General features: G+C 36.5%; 1 protein-coding gene across 2 annotated transcripts in view; it reads left to right on the top strand.

The window, feature by feature from the left end:
- Positions 1-9,256: 9,256 nt before the first annotated feature.
- Positions 9,257-24,942, top strand: part of LOC311086060 (NLR family CARD domain-containing protein 3-like) — a 61,370-nt gene continuing 45,684 nt past the window's right edge. Inside the window, exons 1-3 of one of the 2 annotated variants that reach the window (XM_084118738.1) lie at positions 9,257-9,657; positions 14,152-14,392; positions 19,667-19,750. In XM_084118738.1, coding sequence (XP_083974864.1) covers positions 14,205-14,392; positions 19,667-19,750 — 272 coding nt within the window. In that variant the 5' untranslated portion in view covers positions 9,257-9,657; positions 14,152-14,204. Of the gene's footprint in view, positions 9,658-14,151; positions 14,393-19,666; positions 19,751-24,942 lie in introns of those variants that run through there. The other variant, XM_084118739.1, reaches the window with a different exon arrangement.

The raw sequence follows: 24,942 nt of genomic DNA, 5'->3' as shown, positions 1-24,942 counted from the left end.
AAAGTCCTAGAAATAGTGACACTGCTGAGGTGGGATACGGTTAAGGTTAGGGACAGGTTTAGTGTTATGGATGGGTTTAAGGGTGGGTTCATGGTCATCAGTGTAGTTACAGTTGTGTATGTCCAGCTGAAATCACATGCAGGTATTCTAAGCACGACTTGACATTAACACCCGCCAAATGCGGGTGGATCTCAGCAGTGGCATGTATTGCAGTCACTCCTATTAGCCACTTTGGCAAGTTGAATTTTATATATATATATATATATATATATATATAATATATACATTTTTCAATTGTAAAGTCCATGTGAAATAATAAACGAAGTCCAATATAGTATTGTCAAAAATATCTTTTTTTTTTTCCAACACATCAATAACAACACATATTTAAACATCTCTCCGACAGCGAATCTCTGTCAAATACACTAAAAATACTGTCAAAATGCCGGTCTTGGTGAGTATTCACATAAACACAAGCTGTGTCCGAAATTGAATGCTTCCCTACTATATAGTATGCGAAAAACAGTACACCAACAGAGTAGTATGTCCGAATACATATTCGAAAAACAATAGGGGAAAAGTCAGATGACCCTTTCTAAGAATATAGTTCCCAGTATGTATACAGTTAGAAGATGGCTGTGTTTCATGTTATTTGTACATGCTGTGACTATACAAATCACAACATGTAAATAGGAACATGTTGGCATTATTTTGTCACTTATTGGGAGCAGTATGCTAGCTGGAGCCGTTTACCTCCAGTCTTTGTGCTAAACTAGGCTAGCGGTGGGTGCGTCAGACAGAGTTACGGCACGCACAGAGATGAAAAGGGTATGTATGGACTTATCTAACTGGGGGATACAGTGAATAAGCTAAAGTCCCAAAAAGTCAGCATGTTCTTTACGTTGATTTTATCCTCTATCTTTCTCACCATCGTGCATTGCTGCCGCATGCTGCTCTAATTGCTGTACGAGTCCTCATTATCTGTTTGTATTACCCCAGATATAATAAAACAGGACTTGATGGGACAAATTTTAGCATTCAAGAGTGATTTTGAGTTGACACAATGTAGATAACACACCGCTACAACTGGTGCCGTGATTGCTGCTTCACTCTTCCTGGGACCTGGCACGTTACACGTTACACACGAGTCGCCGGGGTGATAGGCGAATGAGGGGTTGAGAGGTTAGGGATGAGAGGTTCGCCATTTGCAAATATGAGATGTGAACTGAAATATCTCTGATTCCAGGAAACTTCTGAACTGTTGAATGGACTGAAATATTTTGATAATTGAAGTTAATTATATTCTCGATTTTTATTTTACTTATTTAAACATAGTAGACTACCATAGTAAACTACAGCAGCGCTACCTCAGGATACTGAGCACTGTATTCAGGATCAGTCTTTGAGTCTTTGCTCTTTCTTGTCAGCAGGTAATAAGAGTGAACATACCTCAACATAAAGTAAGGAGTGGTGTAACCAAACAAAATGTTGCATGTGAAGTATGTGGTGATGCAAGTCATGATAATTTTTCACACGAATAAACTGTGCTTTACCTGTAATTTGGCCTTTGGCCAAAGAGCATCAGCTTGTTCTGCCGGGACCGTCCACAAACCACAAGTTCAACAGAGCAGTGCCGACTCTGGTCAGTTGGGAAACTAGGCAGTACTATGGCAGTACACCAGTTAAAATGAACAAACCATCAAACAAACCTGTCTGTCTAAAACGCAACTGAAAGCTGGCTGATGTGTACACATGAATGGTTCTTGAAGATTTTGATATTGACTGTCTTGGCATGTCTTTTCAACAGATGAAAAATTTGCAGTGTAATGAAGTGGAGACTGAAAGCCAGACAAAATGCAGTACTAAGCAGTGCGAGACTGAGAGTCAACACTACACGCCATATGGTCTGACTGGCTCAACACTGTCTAGCCTGTGACTCCATGATATCGACATAAGCTCAGATTATTTGACACCTTACTGGAGAGCGAGGTTGGCTGAACTGTTGATAAACTATGAGTCGATATTTTCGCATCATGAACTGGACTGTGGTAGAGCCAAATGCTTTGTTAACAGAATCTAAGTGATACTAAACCTTTCAGGCTTCCTTACAGAAGGTTGTCACCGTCGCACTATGAGAAGCTGCGAGAGGCCTTGGACGCCATGGAGGAGTGTGACAATCAGAAAGTCTATGAGTGATAATGCATCGCCTCTGGTGTGAAAAAGAATGGTGATCTGAGGCTGTTCACAGACTTTAGCTGGCTGAATGCGCGCACCGTCAAAGATGCACATCCTCTCCCGCATCAAGTGGATGCACTTGCGGCTGTAGGTGGTAAAGCATTCTTTTCGACAATGGACTTAACATCAGGTTATTATAATGTGAAAGTACACAAGAGTGACAGAAAATTCACAGCATTTACTACACCATTACTACGCCATGTCATAATAGGCTTCCGCAGGGCCTATGCAATAGTCCTGCGACATTCATTAGGATGATTCGATCGTTCGATCGGAGTTGCCTCAGTAAACAATAAAGCCCTGCTTTTATCGGATATCATCGCAGAGCGAAAACTGAACATGGCATAAACAAAATGACGGTCTCCTCTTCAACCTGATAACTCCTGAGGGGTATGTAGGCTATTGTTTGATCTCCCGTGACTTACTGGTCGAGGTGGGGGAATTATTATGGTTCAACATCAGCGCTGTGTGTGTGCCACAGTTCTCATCATTTGAATGCCTTGTTTTGAATATTTCTGCTCCAAAGGCAATTACCATCGCTCCTGTCTATCGACCACCAAAGGCAAATGAAGCTTTTATGTCTGAGTTTGCTGACTTGTTGTCAATGTTGTGTTATAAATTTAAGAGAATCCTCATTCTAGGGGACTTCAACATACACATTGAGGAAAATGACTGTGTGACGACAAAGGACTTCCTATTTTTATTGGACTGTTTTAATCTTAAACAGTTTATTAGCGGCCCTACACATAACAAAGGTCATACATTAGACCTTGTGATTGCAAATGAAGCAATTATATCACAGCCATCTTCAGTTGATATTGGTCTCTCTGATCATCTGGCAATCTTTTTTAACCTGGAACTGCCTCTTCCTTCTATGTCTTCCTCACACTCTGTTAATTTCCGTAAATGGAAATCAATTAATCTGCTGACCTGACGCCCTACCCCTTGGTGCCCGAATTAATTGTTGTCCTCGTGCTCTAGGGTACTGCACAAGCTGATCTAGCTGCCTTGGCTGGCTCCTCTGAACAGCACCTAAACAAACTAAAGGTTGAGAGCGAGTAGGATACCATCCCCCATACCCTTGTCTAAATTGTGATGGTGGAGTCCCTCTTAAATCTGCCAGCTGCTGTCTGGTCTTATTCGTCTGAATGCTCTTTTCCAGAGTTTGCTGTGCCGCTGGTCCAAACAGTTGGCCTGGGACTACAGGGAGGTCACAAAGTGTTCTCCTACAGGCATCTGACAATGGAGACTGTGCCAGCCATACTTGGCGGCGTGCCTGAGTGAGTGTTGACATGAGTCTACCCAATTCTCTTGACATGAATGCGAATGCTTGCAATGACGCATCGCTTAGGATTTGGGCTGAAGGATCACCCCCAATAGGTTAGAGAGCCTGGGATAGCACCAGCATAAGATGGGAGAGCGAATTCCCTATACGACCCATGCATGCTGCAGTATTGCATGCTTGACTAAGAAGATCGTCCGTGATTCTGCACTGAGGTAGCGGGCAGCGAGCATTAGGTCTCCAAGCCTCTTCCGGTGATATGAATAAAGAGGCGATAAATGGATCCACTTTAGGCATCTGACCCAGGCCATAAGAGTCCGGTTCGTGCATAGCTGCCAGGCCCCTGCTTGCTGTGGTATGATTAGTAAGTAACTTGGGATTAGCCCAGCACCTCTGTAGTTCCTCAATATAATCTTTGGATGGGGGAATGCTAAGAGCAGATGGTTTTGCCGTCCCTCTGAAAGAGGCACTGGAGGGAGCTGCCACTATAGGGGCAGTGTCCAAGCTTAATCGTGCCAATGCAATCTGGATGGCTTGTCTCACTAGATCCTGATCTGATTCTACTCCTTCCACTGAACTCTGTGCCGTGTTCTGAGAGTCATCATGAGAGAACTGAGAGTGGATTCTCGATAATAATTCTTCATTACCCTCCTCACAAAACTGGTATTGAGAGGCTACCATTGACCGCATATCCTCCTCAGGAATGGGTAATTCCTTACTGGGATTTCCCAACATTGGTGATGGTGAGTCCCTTGGTTGCAGATTTAATATTAAAGACTTAATCTGGGCAAACTCTGAGGTTAAAACCTCCACTTTACTAAAGAATCCTCTCTATGTCTCTTACTGGTGGAGACACTCACTGCTTCCACCCTCTTCCGCTTAGCCGTCACTTTGCATGTCAGGCTAACCTGTTCCATACTGCCACAGCAGTGCTTTACTGAAGCCCAAGCGAGAACACTCTGGGTACTGAAATAATTTATTTATTTATTTCAATTTAATAAATAAATATTTTGTATTTTTAACAGCCAAACTAGTGTTAATACTTTAGCCCACTGTTGATAGAAGTACCAGGTAGCAGTACAGAAAACAGAGCGAAAACACTCGTATATAATGCAACTGCGAGAAATATAATATATATGCCTATAGTAAAGTAAAACAAACAAAAAACAATTATATTGTCATGTTCATAGCTACATATGTAAAGCTATGTAATCTATAAAAATATTACTTGCCTAAATTGAATGCTCTATATGATTACAACCAGCTACAGTGCACGCCGCCGGTCTATAACGAAAAATATATTGTTGTTCCTGGAGCGCACACACTCTTACTGTTCGATATAATTAATCACTATGGCTTTTCTATGGAGCAAAACCACTCTGAGATGCCATATATACACGTTTCATAAAATAAACAACATCCGGTGCTTATGTAAGCAACTTACCGCGCTCTGGCAGCGATCGGAATAAACAGACGTGTTTCATCAAAGTAAGTTTGTCTTCAATCCGCCGCAGCCTCTGGAGGATGCACAACATGTGCATGAGCAAGAGAGATAATATTCAGTGGGAAGCACTGTCTCTGGCGGTCAGTAAGAGCGAAATAGAACACATAGAAGTCTCGCATGCAGCATTTACTTGTAAAATTGATGGAGTGCATTATTTGATAGTCAGATAAAATATCCTGCAACTTGATACATTATTAAGTGGATAGTTGGCCTGTGGCATCATCAAACTGTAAATGGAATGAGAATATGAAAGCAGTATTGAGAATGTAAAACAAATTTATATAAAGTCATTTATATAATTGGCTATAATATAATATAATATAATATAATATAATATAATATAATATAATATAATATAATATAATATAATATAGCTTTAGAAATGGTCAATGTGGTGAAGCCTATAAAATGGCAAAAACATTGATTACAAACTACATGATTTAAGGAATTAATATGTTCTCATTGGCATATGTACACATATTAACAGCTTTATGTTCTAAAAACATATTTTTAAGCTTTATGTTCTATGTATTTTTTAAATATATTTTCAAAATATATACACTACCGTTCAAAAGTTTGGGGTCAGTAAGATTTTTAATGTTTTTAAAAGAAGTATCTTCTGCTCACCAAGGCTGCATTTATTTGATTAAAAATACAAACAAAAACAGTAATATTGTAAAATATTATTCCGATTTGAAACTGTATTATATGTGAATATACAGTAATGTGTAATTTATTCCTGTGATGAAAGCTGAATTTTCAGCATCATTACTCCAGTCTTCAGTGTCACATGATCCTTCAGAAAACATTTTAATATGATGATATCATGTCAAAAAATCCTAAAGGATTCCAGTAAGAAAATTGTACAGGATTCTAATTAGAATTTCTATCATATTTTGGAACCATTCCTACAGGATTTCCAATAGAAATTGTCTTATAGGACTATACATAAATATCCTATAGGATTCCGATAGAAATTGTCTTATAGGACAATGCATAAATATCCTGTAGGATTTTCTACAGGATTTTAATGGGATCCAATTGGGTCACTACTCCGGTCTATATGGGATTTCCTTTTTTTTTTTTTTTTATCTTTTTGAGAATTTTTAAGAATCCTAAAGGTGCACTTTTCCAATGTTTTTCTTTTACTAATAGTAGTTTTTTGATTGTGTCTTGCAGTTTGCTTAAACTCACCTCAATGTAGACATTGTTCACTGTTTAATGTATGTTGTGCAACCTGCAGTCACATTATAAACAACATGGGTGATTGGGGCAACACAGTATTAGTGCACACATTTCTAAGGCACTGATAATGGATTGATGAAATAAAAAAAAAAACAAATCAACAAATGCATTTTCTGTTATTTTAATTTCATTAGTATTTTATTTATTTATTTCTTCTTTCATAACTAATGAATTTATTGAATTTTTTTTACAGATTATTTCCATTACAGACTTACTCATTACACACCGTACACCCCCCACCCCCAAACTCACACACAATCATTGTGGCACCTTTTTGACATCTTGCATTCATCTGCACATTTCTGGGAGATGGCCTTCTTAATTATACTTGCTTCAATATTGAATGTATTTTTGATGTAGCCTGTAAGGAAAGAAATAAACAGAACATACGTTTTTAAAAAAAAATCATAATCAGCTTTTGCTTCAAAACTTAGTGCTTCAAATAACGCATTTATTGATTACATTGTTTACAAGTGACTGTTAAAAAAATGATTTTTATAAATGTTTATAATATTTAATTGTATTTACCTGCAAAACAGGTAACAATTTGTTAAAATGTTTTACAAAGGCATTTATAGTTCCGTTATATTACAGAACAATACTTCTAGAAGCTTCTCCATCAACAGAGGAGTGAGGCAGGGTTGCCCAATTTCCCCATTTTTGTTTTTAATTGTTGTGGAACTATTAGCGATTAGTATAATTAAAAATCCAAATTTACATGGTATAACATTATTTAATAGAGAAATAAAAATATCACAATTGGCTGATGATACAACTTTATTTCTAAAAGATAAGACTCAAATTAAGAATGCAATGGAATTAGTTCAAACTTTTTCTGATGCCTCGGGTCTCCAGTTAAATATTACAAAGTGTGAAATTCTCCCAGTGCATGATTCTTCTGAACATTCAATGTTTAACATTCCAGTGAAAGAATATGTTAAATATTTAGGAATTTATATATCTAAAAATTTGACAGTTAGACAGCATCTCAATTTTAATAACAAGATTAAAAAAACAAAAATGATTTTTGACAATTGGTTAAGAAGGGATTTATCTATTTTAGGCAGAATCTTATTAACAAAAGTAGAAGGTTTATCCAGATTCATTTTTCCTGGGCTGTCTTTATTTGTTCAAGATTCTACTGGTAAATAAATTAATAGATTATTAGTTGATTTTTGCTGGAAAAATAAGCACTACCATCTTAAAAAAACTTTATTAGTTGGAAAGAAATCTGAAGGAGGTTTTGAAATGCTGGATTATGTAGACATGAACAATACTTTTAAGATTAATTGGATCAAAAGGTGTGTTATTGATACTGATTCAATTTGGTCTTTTATTCCACATAATATTTTTAAGAGGGTCGGTGGTCTTAAATTTCTTTTAACTTGCAATTTTGTACCATCTAAATTACCTATAAAACTGTCTAAATTCCATGAGCAAGCACTCTTGGCCTGGAAATTGTGCTTTGTGCATAATTTTTCTCCTCACAGAATCAAAATATGGAATAACGAATTGATTACAGTTAAAGGCAAGAGTTTATTTTTTGAGAGAAAAAAAAAAAAAATGGTTGGATCACGGGTTAATGTATTTAAGTGCTTTATTTGGTTCATCTTTAAAAATTCACTTCTTATGATTCTTTTTTGTCCAAATTCAATTTTCCTATAAAATTTAAAGAATTTTCTAAAGTAATTAAAGCTATTCCCTCTGGGCTTATTAATTGAATGTGCAGCCACCTGACTTATTATAAAGTTGAAAATAAAGATTACGATCTCCTTATAAATGGTAAATATATTTTTGATAAAAAAATTTACTAACAAAGATATAAGACAAGTATTTAATGAACAAAAGAGAGTTACTCCAAGAGGGAAATTTTACTGGAATTCCATTTTAAGAGATGTTAATTGGAGAAAAGCATGGCTGCTCCCTTACAAATTTTGTATTTCTAACAAAGTAAGAGAAATTCACCTGAAGATCTTACACAAAATATATCCAACTAATATGTGGCTTTCTAATTTTATGGATATTGGGAAAGAATGTTCCTTTTGTAACAACTGTGAGGAGTCTTTAAATCATCTGTTTGTTGATTGCCAGAGTGTAAAGTCATTTTGGAAAGATTGTTTTTTTACTTTTTCAGTTAAAATTAATCTAACGATAACACTGAATGTGAAAGAAATGATTTGCTACTTTGAGAATGATGATAAAAATATTCACAATTTTGTAAATTTTATCATCCTGAATGGCAAATTTTTCATTCATAAATGTAGATTGTCAAAATCTCCTCCTTTATACAAGGTTTTCTCTAACAAACTCACTCTGTTAATGAAGTCTCTTAAAATTGTAAAAAATTCAAAAGCTATGTCTATTGTAAGATATTATGAATCTGTATTTGGCATCTTGTGAATGTCTCTTTTTATTTTATTTTATTTTATTATTTTTCTTTTTTATTTAATCATCTTTGGAGTTTATGTTACTCATGCCTGTTTGTAATGTTATTTACATGTTCTAAAAAAAAAAAAAAGCAAATAAGTGACTAAAAAAAATCTAACACCCAGCGATGTGTAATTTCTTTGCATCTCCTTTCGAATACAACATTCAAATTACTAGACAAAAAATTATATCCTGAGAAAAGTTTATTTTGATGTGTATAGCGCCATATGGTGCGTTCAAGTCATCTCGTATAGATCGTATTTACGAGTTGAACGCACTTGAACGCCACCACAATGTCGTAAATACCAGTGGGGGGCTCGGGATTTTCTCTAAGCTCCGATCTTTACGAGTTGGGGGCGTGTCAGTGATTAACATGGCGGAATACACAATACGTAAAGGTATTTAGCTGTGATATTGTCAGGCTTTTCTATTAACAGCTCAGTTAGCTAATCACCAACACAGAATATGATAGTATTATAATATAACAATGCAACATGTAAGGATGTGTTGGCAGTGGCTTCATAAATTAATTAAAAACATAAAAATACAAAGTACACCTGATGCACATTTCTTTGTTCTTCATTTTCTAGAACAAGAGTTTAACAACCTTACTGTATTTTTGTGTAATTAATTAAGAGAAAGTACTCCGCCATTTTGCTCCGACGAAAGTGACTTGAACACACATGCCGTTATAAGCACGACTTCCCACCTCGTACGTACGAACTTACCAGGAGGACTTGAACGCACATTCATTCTGCACTCGTCCTGTGAGCGCCCTCATGTGGAACCAGAGTGGAACTGCAACCAGTTCAGAAGCCGGAAGTGTACTGAGAGTGAAACTTCTCGCCTTATTAGACATTCTCTGGTGGAAACACTCACCTGTCTGTCTCAGTTTCAGATGACTAACGTTAGGTGCCATTTTGGAGGATTCAGATTCAGAAAATACCTTCCTTCACATGATACGGTAAGTTAATTTTAACGTTTCATAGCTGCAATAATAGCCTCATGATCATTTGCGTCTAAGACTGTCAAACTCAAAGTAGGCATGTTGCACTCACAAAATGGCTGAAACTGGTCAAACTTCCGCAGTTGTTTTTCCTCTAACCGGAACATGTATCAGGCAATTTTATTTCAATCCCTGGTCTAGTTTACATCGACTATGGTTGAGGGTGATTCTGAAATTGAACATAATGCACTTTACTCCCCTCATGATGTATAATCAATGACAAATACCATTCCGGGGTTGTGCCGAATTTCGACCCTCTGCTAAATTATTACGCACCTCGTTGAAGTCAGCACCTGATGTCTAATCCTAACCCCAACCCTAAACTGTTTGAAGTCTACATTTTCTTTGGTGCGTCAAAGCATTCCCAAAGCCTTTAGATGACAAGCCTGCCACCTTGTTGCACTTGTGATGTTCCCGGTCATAAATGACTGGCCTACAAAAATAGCTTATAAATCACTTGTTATGATATTATTACTCAATATTGGATTCAATCTTTTTGTCAACTTGTTTTCTTTCAATCAGGACTGGTACTGGACTTTATATTTCTATTTGCATCTGATTAATCGAAGACCTCATTTATCTGTGAGCAGGCATCTCATTTTTTGAGTAAAAAAAATCATTATTTATGAATAATTTTGGAAATATTAAATAAAATATATATAAAAAATGCACTGTTAATCACACTAGTCTACTTTAATGTTTCACAAGGAAGTTTGTTTTGAAATGTTTTTATTTTGTACAAAATGGCACAAAGTTATACGTGTTTCCGGTCAAAAATGGCCGGCCATTAAAAAAGTGAATGGGAGACACTGAAAATAAGAGACAAATTTAGTTTCCAGGAGCATGTTCATTATGTTCATGTACACATGACATGTGCATGTGTGCTTGCAAATTCCGAGCCCTTGGACCTGTGCATGTGTGGAAAGTGGAAACATGCATACACACGCTACCCAAACACACACACACACACACACACACACACACACACACACGTTAAAACACAAACTATTTTGAGTACTACACACTTTTTCACAGAGAGAAACTTGATCCTACCCTGAACTGCATCTAATATCCATTCATCCATCTGACATTAACACACACACACACACACACACACATACATACTTGCGTTAAAACACACAAACTATTTTGAGTGTTACATTCTTTTTCACAGAGAGGAATTTGATCCAACCCTGAACTGCATCTAATATCCATCTGACATTACCACATTCACACACACACAAACTGGCATACTGGTTTTAGTCCGCAGTGACCCTGTTTCAAAAGAATCTTTCTTTCATGTTCTTGGTTTCATCACAGTTTTCAGACAACATTTTATGACATTTTGAAGTTCTCACACAGAAAAATATGACAATTTACAAATAAAGATGTTATAGCACAGAGTCAGACACATTTAAATGCCTCCAAGTGTCTTGCTTGGCATTTATTTTCTAGCAGCACAATGGTGAAGAAGCTCTCTGTGCATGATGTTCTTCATCAGATCATTCATCAGATCACTGTGCAAGTGACGAGGACGCAATGCAGGATGAATCTCAGGAAAAAAAAACTACCTTGCCTCATAGGTGGGGATGAAGACCAGGACAAAGTTCCATCTTTCGACCAGAATGTAACGTAACATCAGCTGGGCAGCGTAACATCATTAGAAGACTGCTGCTCATCAGTTGTTTCAAGGTCTGTAGCATGAGGTGCCGCCTTCTTCTGATAGCCTACATCTTCTAATGCTCCTTCACTGCAAGATTCATTCTGCATCGCCCCCTCCTCACTAGCGTCGTGATCAATGATCTGATGAAGAGCTTCTTCGCCATTGTGCTGCTACAGAATGAATGACAAGCAAACACTATGAAGCATTTATATGTGGCTATAACATCTATATTTGTACATTTTAGTCCCAAAACAATGTCATAATATTTTGTCTGAAAACTGTGATGAAACAAAGAACATGAAAGAAAGATTATTTTAAAACGTGGTCACTGCGGACTAAATCCAGTTTGTGCATGCGTGTGTGTGTGTGAATGTAGTAATGTCAGATGGATGAATGGATATTAGATGCAGTTCAGGGTAGGATCAAATTCCTCTCTGTGAAAAAGAATGTGTGTACTGTGTAATACTCAATAGTTTGTGTTTTAATGTGTGTGTGTTTGGGTAGCGTAGGCATGTATCCACATATAGGTCCAAGCGCTTGATGTTTGCAAGCACACATGCACATGTGTACATGAACATAATGAACATGCTCCTGAAAACGAAATATTCTCTTATTTTCAGTCTCTCCCATTCACTTTCAATGGCCGGCCATTTTTGAGCGGGAACACCACAAGTATAACTTTGTGCCGTTTTGTACAAAATAAGTTTTTCAAAACAAACTTCCTGGTGAAACATTAAAGTAGACTAGTGTGATCAACTAGTTTATCATATTTTATTCAATATTTCCAAAATTATTATTATTATTTTTTTTACTTAAAAAAAAAAAGATGCCAAAAAGATTAATCAGATGCTAACAGAAATATAAAACCAGTCCTAATTGAAAGAAAACAAGTTTACAAAAATATTTAATTCAATATTGGGTGATATTGGTGTACAAAGTCAATTGCGCTGGGTGCAAGATAGGGCCCTTAAAATTTGTGAGTTGTAAAAATGACATGATCTAGGACCTTTAAAGCATAACAAGTGATTTATAAGCTACTTTTTATAAGCCGGTCATTTCTGACCGGGAACATCACAATTATAGGGTTTTGAACACAAAACAAGGGTTAAATAGTTACTACAAAAACAGTCAATAACTTCAATGTCACACACTATAGACCCTTTTACAGTTGGTAAACATTGTGATGTATTTTGTGTGGGCGGGGCTTAGCTAGAGGCAGAAAGATCCCTCTGGCCGCTTCACTAACGTTAGTTTGCAAGTTTTGTTAGCTTTTTTTTTAACACTGACTGGAGGAAATCCGATTTTATCTTAATGTGTAAGGTCACCGTCCAGGACCGCGATTGTTATTTGCAAAAGTTAATTTTAACGGACAGAACCAGATTGGCTGACCCGGCATACACGCTCATTCAATGGATGGACGATCTGACAGAATTAATGTCAACGCTACCTCCGGTTGAGTGGCCTGACTTCTACACCTACCTGATAGAGAAACCGAGGGTAAAGAAGAAATTGAGGGCATATAAATATTTAGATGCCTATAACTGTCCTAAATGGTCACAAGACTTGTGTGGTAGCCTGCGATCCGCAGTTCTGCCTAGCCAGCGCCAAGGCCAGACAGAAGACGATAATGTAAAGCGTGACATTACGGTGCAATTTTAATGATGTGAATATTTTCTAGAAATAAAAATTCCAGATACAGCATATTCATTTTTTAACTATGTATTTGATTACACTTTCTTACCAGGTTCTTCAAAAAGTCTAGTCACAATCAATCAAAACAATGTATACAAAAGATGATTCACAAATAATCACAATAATTTAGAAAACATTATGTGATAAAATTTAAAATTGGAGCCTGTACTCCGATTCTTGCACCCAACAACACAACAAGATGACATTTAATAACAATAATAATTTAAGCTCCTTATGTAGCCGAATCTGTGCTGGTTTGTATTAGCCGCCTCCAGTTGTCCGTTTGTGTACGCTGTGACGTCGGCGCAAAAGGGGTCTATAGTGTCACCAAATTCAGTTTACACATCTCTGCTGTCCTGATGGTTATACTACAACACTTATTTTGGAAAAAAAATATTTTTGCATAATTTGTATGTTTTTTATTTATTATTAAATATATTCAATAACTTCACTTTAATACACTGCATTGTTGCCAAATTCAGTTCACACATCACTGTTGTCCTGATGGTTATGTGGTCCACAAGTGACTAAATAGACCAAAAGCTATTATTTAATTTTTTTTTAAATTTAAAATACCCATTACACAGTAAATCAAATAATCTAACATGATTTGATATACACATTTGACCTATACCAGAATTGATTATTTGTACCAGAATCTCATCTGTAGAAAGGCCAACACACGACCAACCCCATTTAGGACCCCCAAATTTATTGTTACACTTTAAAATAAGAAGTACTTTCTAAATAGTTTAATTAAAAAATAAAAATAAATAAATAAAAACCTTTACTAATGATTGGAGCTGCTTGTGCTGTTAGTGTCAAAAAAAAAAAAAAAAAAATTGCATTAAAACAATGCATAAAACAGTTTTGTATGAAAACAAATACAAGCAAGAGCAAAGTCTGTATTTTTATTAATCACAAACAAAACACCAACATCTTACATGTTGTTAAGCTGTAACAACAGTGGAGTGAATTAGTGGTACTATTAAAACGATACCCAATTAAATAGGATGATTTAGGAAAACCCACAAATTATTATTTAATTTTTTTTAATATCATGTCAAAATTCAGTGTATGTTCTCTTCCTCATACAGGCCTGAAATCAAATATCATCTGGCAGGAAGAGACGCAGAAGGCTGCCTGTAAAATGAGTGTGAGAGAGGAGGAGGAAACTTCTTGTGGAATGAGTGTGTGTGAGGAGAGCGAGGAGGAGGCTTCTGTTCACACTCAGAGAGCAGCATCTCCAGAGTTCAGCTGTGTGTCTATGAAGAGTGACAACTCCATTGGTCTGCCGCCTAATCTTAGCGATGGACCTGCTGAGAACTCTGACTCTGTGTGAGTAGTGGAAGTGCAATTATTGAATGAAACATGGTGAATCACTCACTGAGGTTTTCTCTGAAAAGTAAATCACTTTAAAAGACAAAAAGAAAAGATGCTGGTCACCCACTGAGTTCCACTGAAGTGATTTAATGATCAGAGGATGGTGTCAGGTGACATACGTAGGGCTGGATGATTTTGGAAAATAATCTAATTGTGATTTTATAAATGTTTTATTTTTTTTAACCAATATAGCGATTTAACATGCGATTTTAATATTTTTTTAAACTCTTATCTTCTATATTATTCAACAAAGACAAGCAATAAATCATAGTAGGGGTGGGAATCATAGGCATCTCATCATGATCCGATCCGATTCTGGGAGTCATGATCCAATTCCCAAACTATTCTTGATCTGCTTTTATTCTTATTCATTAATCTTATTAATAAAACTCAAAATCGCAGTAAACAAAGTGCTTTCAGTATTTTAGAGTATATCTGAACGTTTTCCTTTGAAGAGCTGTGAGTGATTTTTCTCTTCTTTACTGTTGTTTTATTATTAATGATGACATCATAGACATCAGGAGATCCAATAAGCTGGATTCACACTAATGCACAAATCTCTTGTGAAATATAAGATCTGGTAAAGCATTATGAGATTAAATTAGCTGCATTTAAACACAGTCATGCACAGCCTCATGAGCGAGTGCTCTTCACAAAGCGAACATCAGAATTTGAAGTTTAAATCAGCCATCTGTTTGTGAGTTTCATATTTTTAGTATATAAGCCCACCCCGCTGCATTCAAACGTCATAAATTATGCTTTTGTAGAGCATTTTTAAGGAAATTACAGCAAGAGTAACATCAAGCAAAGCGCGTGTTTCTCACACCAATTCACTTCAGCCTTTCTGAACTTTATGAAAGATTATTTTACAAAAAGTTGAATTGGTGTGTGTGTGTGTGAGAGAGAGGAATTGGAAGCAAGCTGAAAACAGGTGTTTCTAAAACACACGCAGCGTCATTGGTCGTCAAGGGTTAAAAACTAAGCTCAGAATCGTTGGAAAGAGAGAATCTTTTCTCCCACCCCTATTGTATGACCAACCCAATATTAGATAGATTTAACATAAACTGTTCTTTCCTGTATACCAGGCCTATATACATAGCGTGCAAAGTTTGCTTCTTGTGCAGACTGCTTTTCTCTCGGGTGTCACGTGACCAGGGTGTAATCGCAGCCTTTGTGGTTAAAACAGTGCGTTTTATCATATCGCGATATTATTGCAAATGCAATTAATTGTTCAGCCCTACTTGTATGTGAGACTATGGGCTCTATCTTGCACCCAGCTCAATTGAGTTTGTACACCGATACATGTATCGTTCCTATTTTGCACCCGCGCACAGCGGACTTTTCCCTCCACAGACGCACGTCGGCAAACTAGCAAATGCATTAGCGCTCCCAGGGGAGGTTCAGCGCAGGCGCAAACGTATTTTGCAGGTTTAGAAAACAATACCGCCACTGACCAGGAAAAACCTAGTCTAAAGTCAGTGGCGCGTTGCGCATGTTATTCATATGCTATTTTAAGGGCACATACTTGGCCATAACCAATGTAGCATGTGCACTTTTCTTATCTCATCTACACACAGACGCAGCAGTTCTCATTTTTAGAAAACCATACATTATTACAAGGAAAAATATTAACACACAAGGGAAATCATTGTTGTGTCCATGAAGATGTGAAAAAATAGGCATAAATTTAGCTTACACATTTACCCAAATTTTTATACGCCTGTTTAACCGAAACTAAATTGGGTGTGTTTCTCCATCCCCAATGTCACTTCTCTGTGTTTTACGGCCCTGACGAGAACGTCGGTCTCCTCGGCTGTGAACCGCTCCTTACGCGCGCCTGGCAAATCCGCCGTTATAATAGCAATCCGCTTTAGAACAAGCACGCCTGCTCTTAAAGGGAATGTGAGATGTCGCTCTGATTGGTTTATTTCACGTTACGCCCAAACCACACCTATGAGTAATGAAGATGCTTCAGACCAACCCATTTTAGATTTGCGTCGGGCGCAAGAGTCATTTATCCCGCCGGTATAATAGCAACAGCGCCCAAGACCCGCCCACAAAGTTACTTGTGTTTCGCGCTTGATACTTGCGTTTCAGATCGTTAAAATAGGGCCCAATATGTGTAGCTGTCTTCACAACAACACTGATACAGGTCAGTTCCTTGAAACGGGCGTTAAATTCTTATTCTCGTCTACTTTCTTGTTCTTGTATTCATACATGAACATAGTACAAACACATCAGCAGATATGCAGTCAACACAGTCTTAAAGAAAACGAGATACAAAATAATGCTTTCAATACATTAAACAAGTGAAACAAATACCTTGTTTGGCTGCTTTTAATGAATAAAGAGGTCCTTGAGTCCTTTGTTTTACGAAAATCCTATTTGCTGTTCTTTGACATAAGAATCACTGATTTTAAACTTAAATGCAACTTAGCAAAGCCTCATGAGGTGTCCGCTCATCATCAGTCCATCGGGGGGCGACGCAGTAGTTCGTCATTTCCGCTAAAGTGACGCATTCTTGCACCTTACGTTTTAAAGACCAACAAATTAATTTACATCACATTCACATTTTAAATTGTACCTCAAATAGTATACATGTATTATGGATTTAATTATAAATTAATTAATTATGAAACATGCACAGAACATCTGCATAACAGCAATAAAATATGATCTAGAAATTTTTAGAGACCTTTTCAAGACTTGAAAACTTTGACACCCTCTGAAAGAGTACAGAATCTCCTGATCAAAACACAGGCGAAGGAGAAGCAAATAACAAGTGATATCATATGTAGGCAGATGCATATGTAAAATAACGCGATCATCAACATTAAACCGCATATAAATCAAAACTGCTTAAAGGAGAACTCCGGTCAATTTTAACATTGAGCTCATTTTTTTTAAAATTTGGAGTGCTGTCAATACAGAGAACAACGGCAAAAATCGGTGTTGCCTACACCGTGTTATCCTCTTTTTAAAATTTGCACCATATTGACTTCAATTTTAAACCTGCTTTTACCCTCTTAACATCCTTGATGTGTCATTACAAGTGCACAGGTCATGTGAGTGATTCCTTTAGAGTTAACACGGGTGAATCTGACTGCAGTAGATGTGAAAGATATGAATAAAAATGAAGTTAATTCGGCCAGCGCTCATACCTGTATTTACATCCTGTTTTCGGTTGAAGTCCAAAGTAGTCGATTGTTGAGTTCACGCGCATATGTTTAGTTACCTATGATCACGCGCGTGAACTCGACAATCGACTACTTTGGACTTCAACCGAAAACAGGATGTAAATACAGGTATGAGCGCTGGCTGAATTAACTTAATTTTTATTCATATCTTTCACATCTACTGCAGTCAGATTCACACGCGTTCACTCTGAAGGAATCACTCACATTGGCTGGGCACTTGTAATGACACATCAAGGATGTTAAGAGGCTAAAAGCAGGTTTAAAACTTGCCCCATTGAAGTCAACAGGGTGCAAATTTTAAAAAGAGGATAACACGGTGTAGGCAACACCGATTTTTGTCGTTGTTCTCTGTATTGACAGCACTCCAAATTTACAAAAAAATGAGCTCAATGTTAAAATTGACCGGAGTTCTCCTTTAATGTTACAGCGTGAAATGTCGACCCAGGACGAGCTATACTGCCGTGCAAAGGCAAAAGACCTTAACTTCAATTTTGGTCAAAATTAGTTATTGCCATTTTTGGAACAATGGACATCAGTTTTATCATGTGGAAAAATATCTTGAGTCAATTTTGTTCTTTTCTGCTAAAAATAAGATGTTGTTTTTGTCATAACTTCCAAAAGCAGAGGGAAAGCAAAGGCAGAAGCCCTTAACATCAGTTACGGTCTTTTAGCTTTGTTCCGCTGCACTCCGGAATGCTGGAATCAAGTTACAGTTGGAGTTAAGGCACTCTGCCTTTGTTTTAACAACGTTAAATTTTTGCCGCGCTGAAGTTACGGTGTAGCGTTAATGCCTATATGTAATTGAAAACAACGCGAGTGGGTTGGGGACGTCTCACGATAAGTAAGGGAGGAGAAAACATTACCACGCAAACAAACAAACAAATCTATCAAAGTGCAAGTTGTCCGGAGGTTGACATTTTAAGTGTCGCTGTGGGTAGGCTATTAGTAGGCAGACGTCAGGTTAAACAGTTAAAATTAGGGTGACCTAAACGTTCTGTTTTCCCAGGACATGTCATGGTTTCACGTCTTGTCCTGGCCATCGTGGCTGTTTTTTTAAAAAAATTTATAAAGTGACGAAAATGTCCTGTTTTTTGGGCCGTTATAAGCATATAGCCTACTTTAAATTTACTGGCGCTTATCTTTGCACACACAACATATGAAACCGGCTAATCAGCGCGTTCCTCAATCCGCAACGGCAAGCAGAGAGCACGTCAGAAAACAGAGGCGCCTGTGTGTGTGTGTGTGTGTGTGTGTCAAATCAAATCTTTCAAATGTAAGAAATATTTGTGAAAGGTTACTTTAACTTCTTCTTTAGTGTTTAGTGTTTTTACTTAAATTAAGAACACTGATAAAGTTTTTAAAACGATCCAGTACAGTAGCCTTCTCATTATTTTTTATTTTATAATATTCTATTGATGTAATATTAAGCCTTCTAAACAGAACTCACTAAATGTTATTTTAAGACTATCATTGTTATCATAGAAATGTTTTATAGAGTGATAAAAGTCAAAATGGTCAATAAATTAGAAGTTAAGGTACTTTGCCTTTGTATGAGCCATTATTGTTTTGCAGATTATGCAAAGGCAGAATGCAGTAACTTCCGAATAAGGGTCAAAGGTCAAGTTTGAGCTCAATTTTTTTTAATGTAGATAAATATATTCATTATGACAACTACTTGGCAAATTTTCAGTGTCCTACCTATCATACAATTGGCTGGACAACAAAAAAACTTTAAAGTCATTTTTCTCAGTTTCACACTCTGGTGAGTTAAGGTCTTTTGCCTTTGTAGGGCAGTATAGGACTATGAAGCTGTTGATGGACTCGATCTACTCCATCTGTGTACTCCATCCAGATGTAGTCAAATGTTGCTTTTTTTAATTGAACTTGCCCACATTCAAGTGTTCATAATAAAAGAATGCGTGAAGTTAGAATAAAATGTTTTTTTTTTTTAAAGGGTTCATTTAATAGAGCATCCAGATAAACTTCAAAGAAGCAATATGAAATAGTAATGTATTTTTCTCTGCATCATCAGCAAGCAGAGAAAGAGAACAGCATCTCTATCTATTGACTGCGTGCCTGATCTCGGGGATGGACCTGCTGTGACCTCTGACCCTGTGTGAGTATCATGTGCAACTCTGTATTTCAGTCCCCTGAATTCAGAAATTGAGAAGTGCCCTTTGACCCTCTCTGAGTGTAATCATGTAGGGTGGAACATTTTACTCAATAACCAAGATTATACAGAAAGATTACCTTTATAATTAGCCTTTATTCTTCAGAAAGAAACTGAAACTTTTTTTAATACCAAGTACATCATCAGTATTAATAATCATGATGTAAAGAACATTACTGTGAAGAAAGAATGGGCAAGGCCTTTGATAAATATTTTTCTCTTTTTTGTTAGTGCTTTTCACTCTCATTTCTCTTTTGGATGTCCATGATAGCAATCCTTTAAATATACAGGTCATTATAAAAGCCTTTTGATATATTGCATGTTCAGAAATTCATACACCAAAATATTCTGGGGGCTGTGAAACTTTTGCTAGTGCAGGCGCTGGCTGGAAACTTTTGTTTCGGGTTAAAAGAGAACATTACTTATTATATATGTGGGCTATGAATGAGTCTGATAGACACACAAAGATATATTAAAGTTGTAAGCAGAAATTAGAATATAAACATGGAGAAAATAACCATTTAAATGAATAGCATTTTTTTTTTTTATTATTATTATTTTGTAAAAGTGCAAAATAAAAACAACACAGGCTAGTGCTGTGTGCCACAGTTCTGAACCACTGACCAACACCATTTTCAGTAGTTTGTGAACTCTGACCTTGATCGTGACCTCAATAGGACTTAGGGTTGCCAACTTCAGAAAAGGAAAATGCGGGACAATCGTGGTTCTTTATAGGAAAATGAGGGACACTCAAAATATTTGTACTGTATCACACAGTGTACGTCATTTCAGTGTCTGCAGTTAAGTTTGTGTTTAAAAGGTTATCAGACATAAACACATTTGTATTGCTTAACCTATTTATGTACAATTTAATTCTAAAAATAATTTTAATGTCATACATAAAAAAATTACATTACAAACAAACCATCGTTCAAAATAACAGCATTTATCTAAAATAGAAAGCTTTTTTATACACTATGCCTACAGTTCAAAAGTTTGGGGTTAGTAAGATTTTTTTTTTTTTTGGAAAGAAATTAAAGAAAGTAATTGCCTACTTTTATTCAGCAAGGATGCATTACATTAATCAAAAGTGACAGTAAAGACATTTATAATGTTACAAAAGCTTTCTATTTCAGATAAATCTCTTATGAACTTTATATTCATCAAAGAAAAGAAATCCTGAAAAAAAAAAACTGTTTTAAACATTAATAATAATCAGAAATGTATTTGAGCATATTATTCCTTCAGGTAGATTACATTTATTCTTGCGTGGCTGGATGTTGGACTTTGTTTGCATTCGCCAAAACTGATTTGCCGAAATCAAAACGTGGACAGTGAAAGGGAATTACCGTTAGCGCGAGACAAGTCCGGCTTGAAGCGGAAGCGACCAGACGGCAGAGGATTATGTTCGCAAATCAAACAATGATTTGTCTCAAAACAATGATTTAAAAAAAGCTGTGATTGGATGATGACAGGTGTTGTGATCAGCACTGCTGCTGTTGCTGTTGTATCAGTCAGTGGTTAGATCAGCGTAGTAGGCTAGTCAAAAAACGGGACAAGGGAGGTCACGCACGGGACAAATAAATTAGGCCCAAAATACGGGACGTCCCGGTTAATACGGGACAGTTGGCAACCCTAATAGGACTTGTGCTCCTGCTCTGCCCTGCTGTGTTTGCCAAGTGTGCCGCTGGAAAGGGATTCCCTTCTTTTACTGCTTTCCCATAAAAATTTAAACAGATCTGATTATATTAATCAAATCCAGTAACACTTCACAAAAACAGAACATGAATAATCATGTGCTAATACCTGTTTTAATAGTTACTTCAACATGATTCTTGAAGATACAGTATATACTAATCATGAGGCAATGAAGAGTGATCCTTGGCTATGACAGGAGTCATAAGGATTCATGCATGATTCACAGCAGCCTTATCTACATGTTAGTATATGTTTGATAGTTAATGCATTAATTAACATTTAGGGGTAAACTAAATCAATCACACTCCGTAAGGAGGAATACGTAGTACTCTGAATTTGAATTAAATGTGATTTAATAATAACTGTCATAATTTAAACTGTAAAATCATAATCTGCCACCTGCAGCTTTGTGACAAATAATTGGAATGGCACATGATTATCTGGCCATTAATTACACAGATCCATCTAATCAAACGTGGAAAATAGACTAATAATGTAAAGCACTTTGAATTGCCATTGTGTATGAAATGTGCTATATAAATAAACTTGCCTTGCCTAATAACTACCACTAATAATTTTTATTTGATCTCAACCGTTTTCTGATTTTTATAGTTAATTTGCTGGCATTTTAATCTGACTGCTTTGGTAAACCGAATTAATAATTAAAGACATGTTTGCATGTATGTTGTATTGGGATTTTTAAGGAGGTTATGTACAGTAATTAACTGGTATTTTTGTCGTTTAAATGTACACGGTAAAGCTCATGATTAATTCATATTAGTTCATGATTAATTCACATCTTCACTAATCATGAGTTCATGATTCATGAAGTAACTATTAATTCAGGTATTAGTACATGATTACTCAAGTATTGTTATTGTAAAAGTGTTACTTCAAATCCTGATATGTGATGCAAGTTAGGTCTACACACTATCAAAGTGTATTGCAGTGAGGGTTAACATTGATCTATTGATGGGCCTATTTAAATCAGGTTTTGTCTTGGCAACTTGGATTTCAGACAGCTGGGGTCCCAGTTGTATCTCTCTCATTCAGGTTGCATTGTACATGCACATTGGCTCTGGTTAGTTTTCTTAAAGGGGTCATATGATGCGATTTCTTGTTTTCCTTTTTCTTTAGTATGTTATGTAGCTGTTAGTACAAGTATAAGATCTGCAGAGTTACAAAGCTCAAAGTGTCAAACCTTAAGAGATATGCTTTTATAAAAGTTAAAGCAACAGCAAATATTATTTTGTACCTTAAAATAATGTTTCTAAAATCGTTTCAGTGGTTCATCAACTGGTAACAGGGTGAACGGCACTTCTGCATTCGCTTTGCGACCCTCTATCAACTATAACCGCACTATGCAAGTTTGCCAGATCAGGTAGCGGATCTGTAGTTCGAATGAGACATAAGAAACTACAAATTTGACTTGCTTTATGGTAGGGATGTTAACCGATGACCGTTTGACCGATGGTTGACCGTATCAACGTTAACCGATCAAAGCTGTCGATAGTCGGTAAAAAAAAAAAAAGTGATCTCTAAATTAGGCTATTACAGACAGTGGACTAAACGCTACTACAGTTAGCCATCTCATTCCAATATCTTTTTGTGTGAAGTGAACAAATCCCTCACACTCAATTTTTCATACTCGCCTCTTTGTACTTAATAAACCAATAAAAACATTTGGCGCAAGGTCACAGCGTTTGGGTTCGCGCGCTCATAAGGTTTGCGAAAAGTAAAGGCTAAAACACTCCAGGTTAGAGCCAGGGCAGACGACAGGATGAAGCGTGCAAAGAAAAGTAGTGTGTGGGACCATTTCACCAAAAAGAATGACACAGATGTAAGTTGCAACTTGTGTGATACAGTGCTTAAATACTTTAGTAGCACATCATCTATGATGTAAGGTGATGATGATCATCATCTTTCTTTATTATTGTTAGCACTACCTCAAACTAAAGCGGCGTCTCTTCGGAGCTGTCATTTTCTTAAATGAGCCGCGGCAATGTTTCAAATGAGCTTCTAACACTAGACAAACGCCTTTATTTTCAACGCGATCACCTTGTACCCAAACCATTTCGAAACTAAGGAGCCATTTGTCCTCCGATTACATACAAGCTCCTCGGCGCCGCGTTTGCGGGACTCATGTTTCGCGCTGTAAGGGATTTAAAAAAAAGTGATGTGAGTTGAAGGGCAGTGCCGGGCTATGGCGTTATATGTGTGCCTCAATCCTGAGCGAGTAATTGTAAGTTTTGAGCACAGAGAACTCTATTTTGCAAGCACATTACATTATATTTTGAACAGAAATTAACAATCACAAAAAAAAAAAAATCGTTTGAGCAAAGAAAAAACGATTCCGTGCTCAATAAATGTATTTGCTTGTTTGCTATTATCCATATTAACGTGCAATAATAACCCCTCTCACGCAGTTTACTCAGGTGCTCTCTCACAAACTTATTCTCTGCGCTCCTGTCAAGTCCCCCCCTCTCTCTCTCAACCTCTTAATTCTGTGCGCGCTCAACTCTTGACACACACGCTCGCTCAACTTGCAACAGCGTTACAAGTGTGCCACAAAATAAACCAATCGGAAAATTAAAGGTCAATTGTGATTGGCTGTTGGCCTCCAATCAAATTGCTAGTAGAACCAAAGCCCGTCTTGTAGAACTATCCATAGATATCCATATATATCCATATATCCATATATAATCCTTTATTATAGGATATCTATGGAACTATCTACAGCATCCCGGAAGCTTACTGAAAAAAAAATCGAAAAAAATAACTGACTACTGCGAGACTAATGAATTAAAACACATTTTGGTAAGTTTTTTTATTATTATTATTAACTTAAAAGCGCCTTGTTAGTTTTGTGTATTATAAATTATAATACACAAAAATAATAATTAAAATAATTATTATAATGGTGGTTTTCTTTAGATCACAGACATTACAGACATTAGCCTAGTAGTTGGAGGGCAAATTTTGTTTAATTGTTCGGAAAATGTCAGTTTTAAGAGTGAGGTCATTGTGTGAGGTGATTGACAGCTATATGTGACAGAGGAATATTATGACACTCCTCCAGAGATTCAGCTTATAATTTATAATGCTGTTGTGTTGTTTAACTTACAATATTATATCTCCTATTGTGACTAAAGTGGTGTGACATTTAGGTGTTGCTGATCTGATGACATTGTCTGTGGCTGTGCTAGCGTTAGAATTCTTGAAAAGGATAAGTCAAAATATAATTTAGTCACAATAGGAGATATAATATTGTAAGATAAACAACACAACAGCATTATAATACACAAAACTAACAAGGCACTTTTAAGTTAATAATAAAAAAAAATACTTACCAAAATATGTTTTAATCCATTAGTCTCGCTGTAGTCAGTTATTTTTTTTTTCGATTTTTTTTTTTTTTTTTTTTTTTTTTTTCAGTAAGC

Source organism: Abramis brama (assembly GCF_963993115.1).
Source record: "Abramis brama genome assembly, chromosome: 1".
In the NCBI taxonomy this organism is placed as follows: domain Eukaryota; kingdom Metazoa; phylum Chordata; class Actinopteri; order Cypriniformes; family Leuciscidae; genus Abramis; species Abramis brama.
This window is presented reverse-complemented; position numbering and strand designations above follow the sequence as displayed.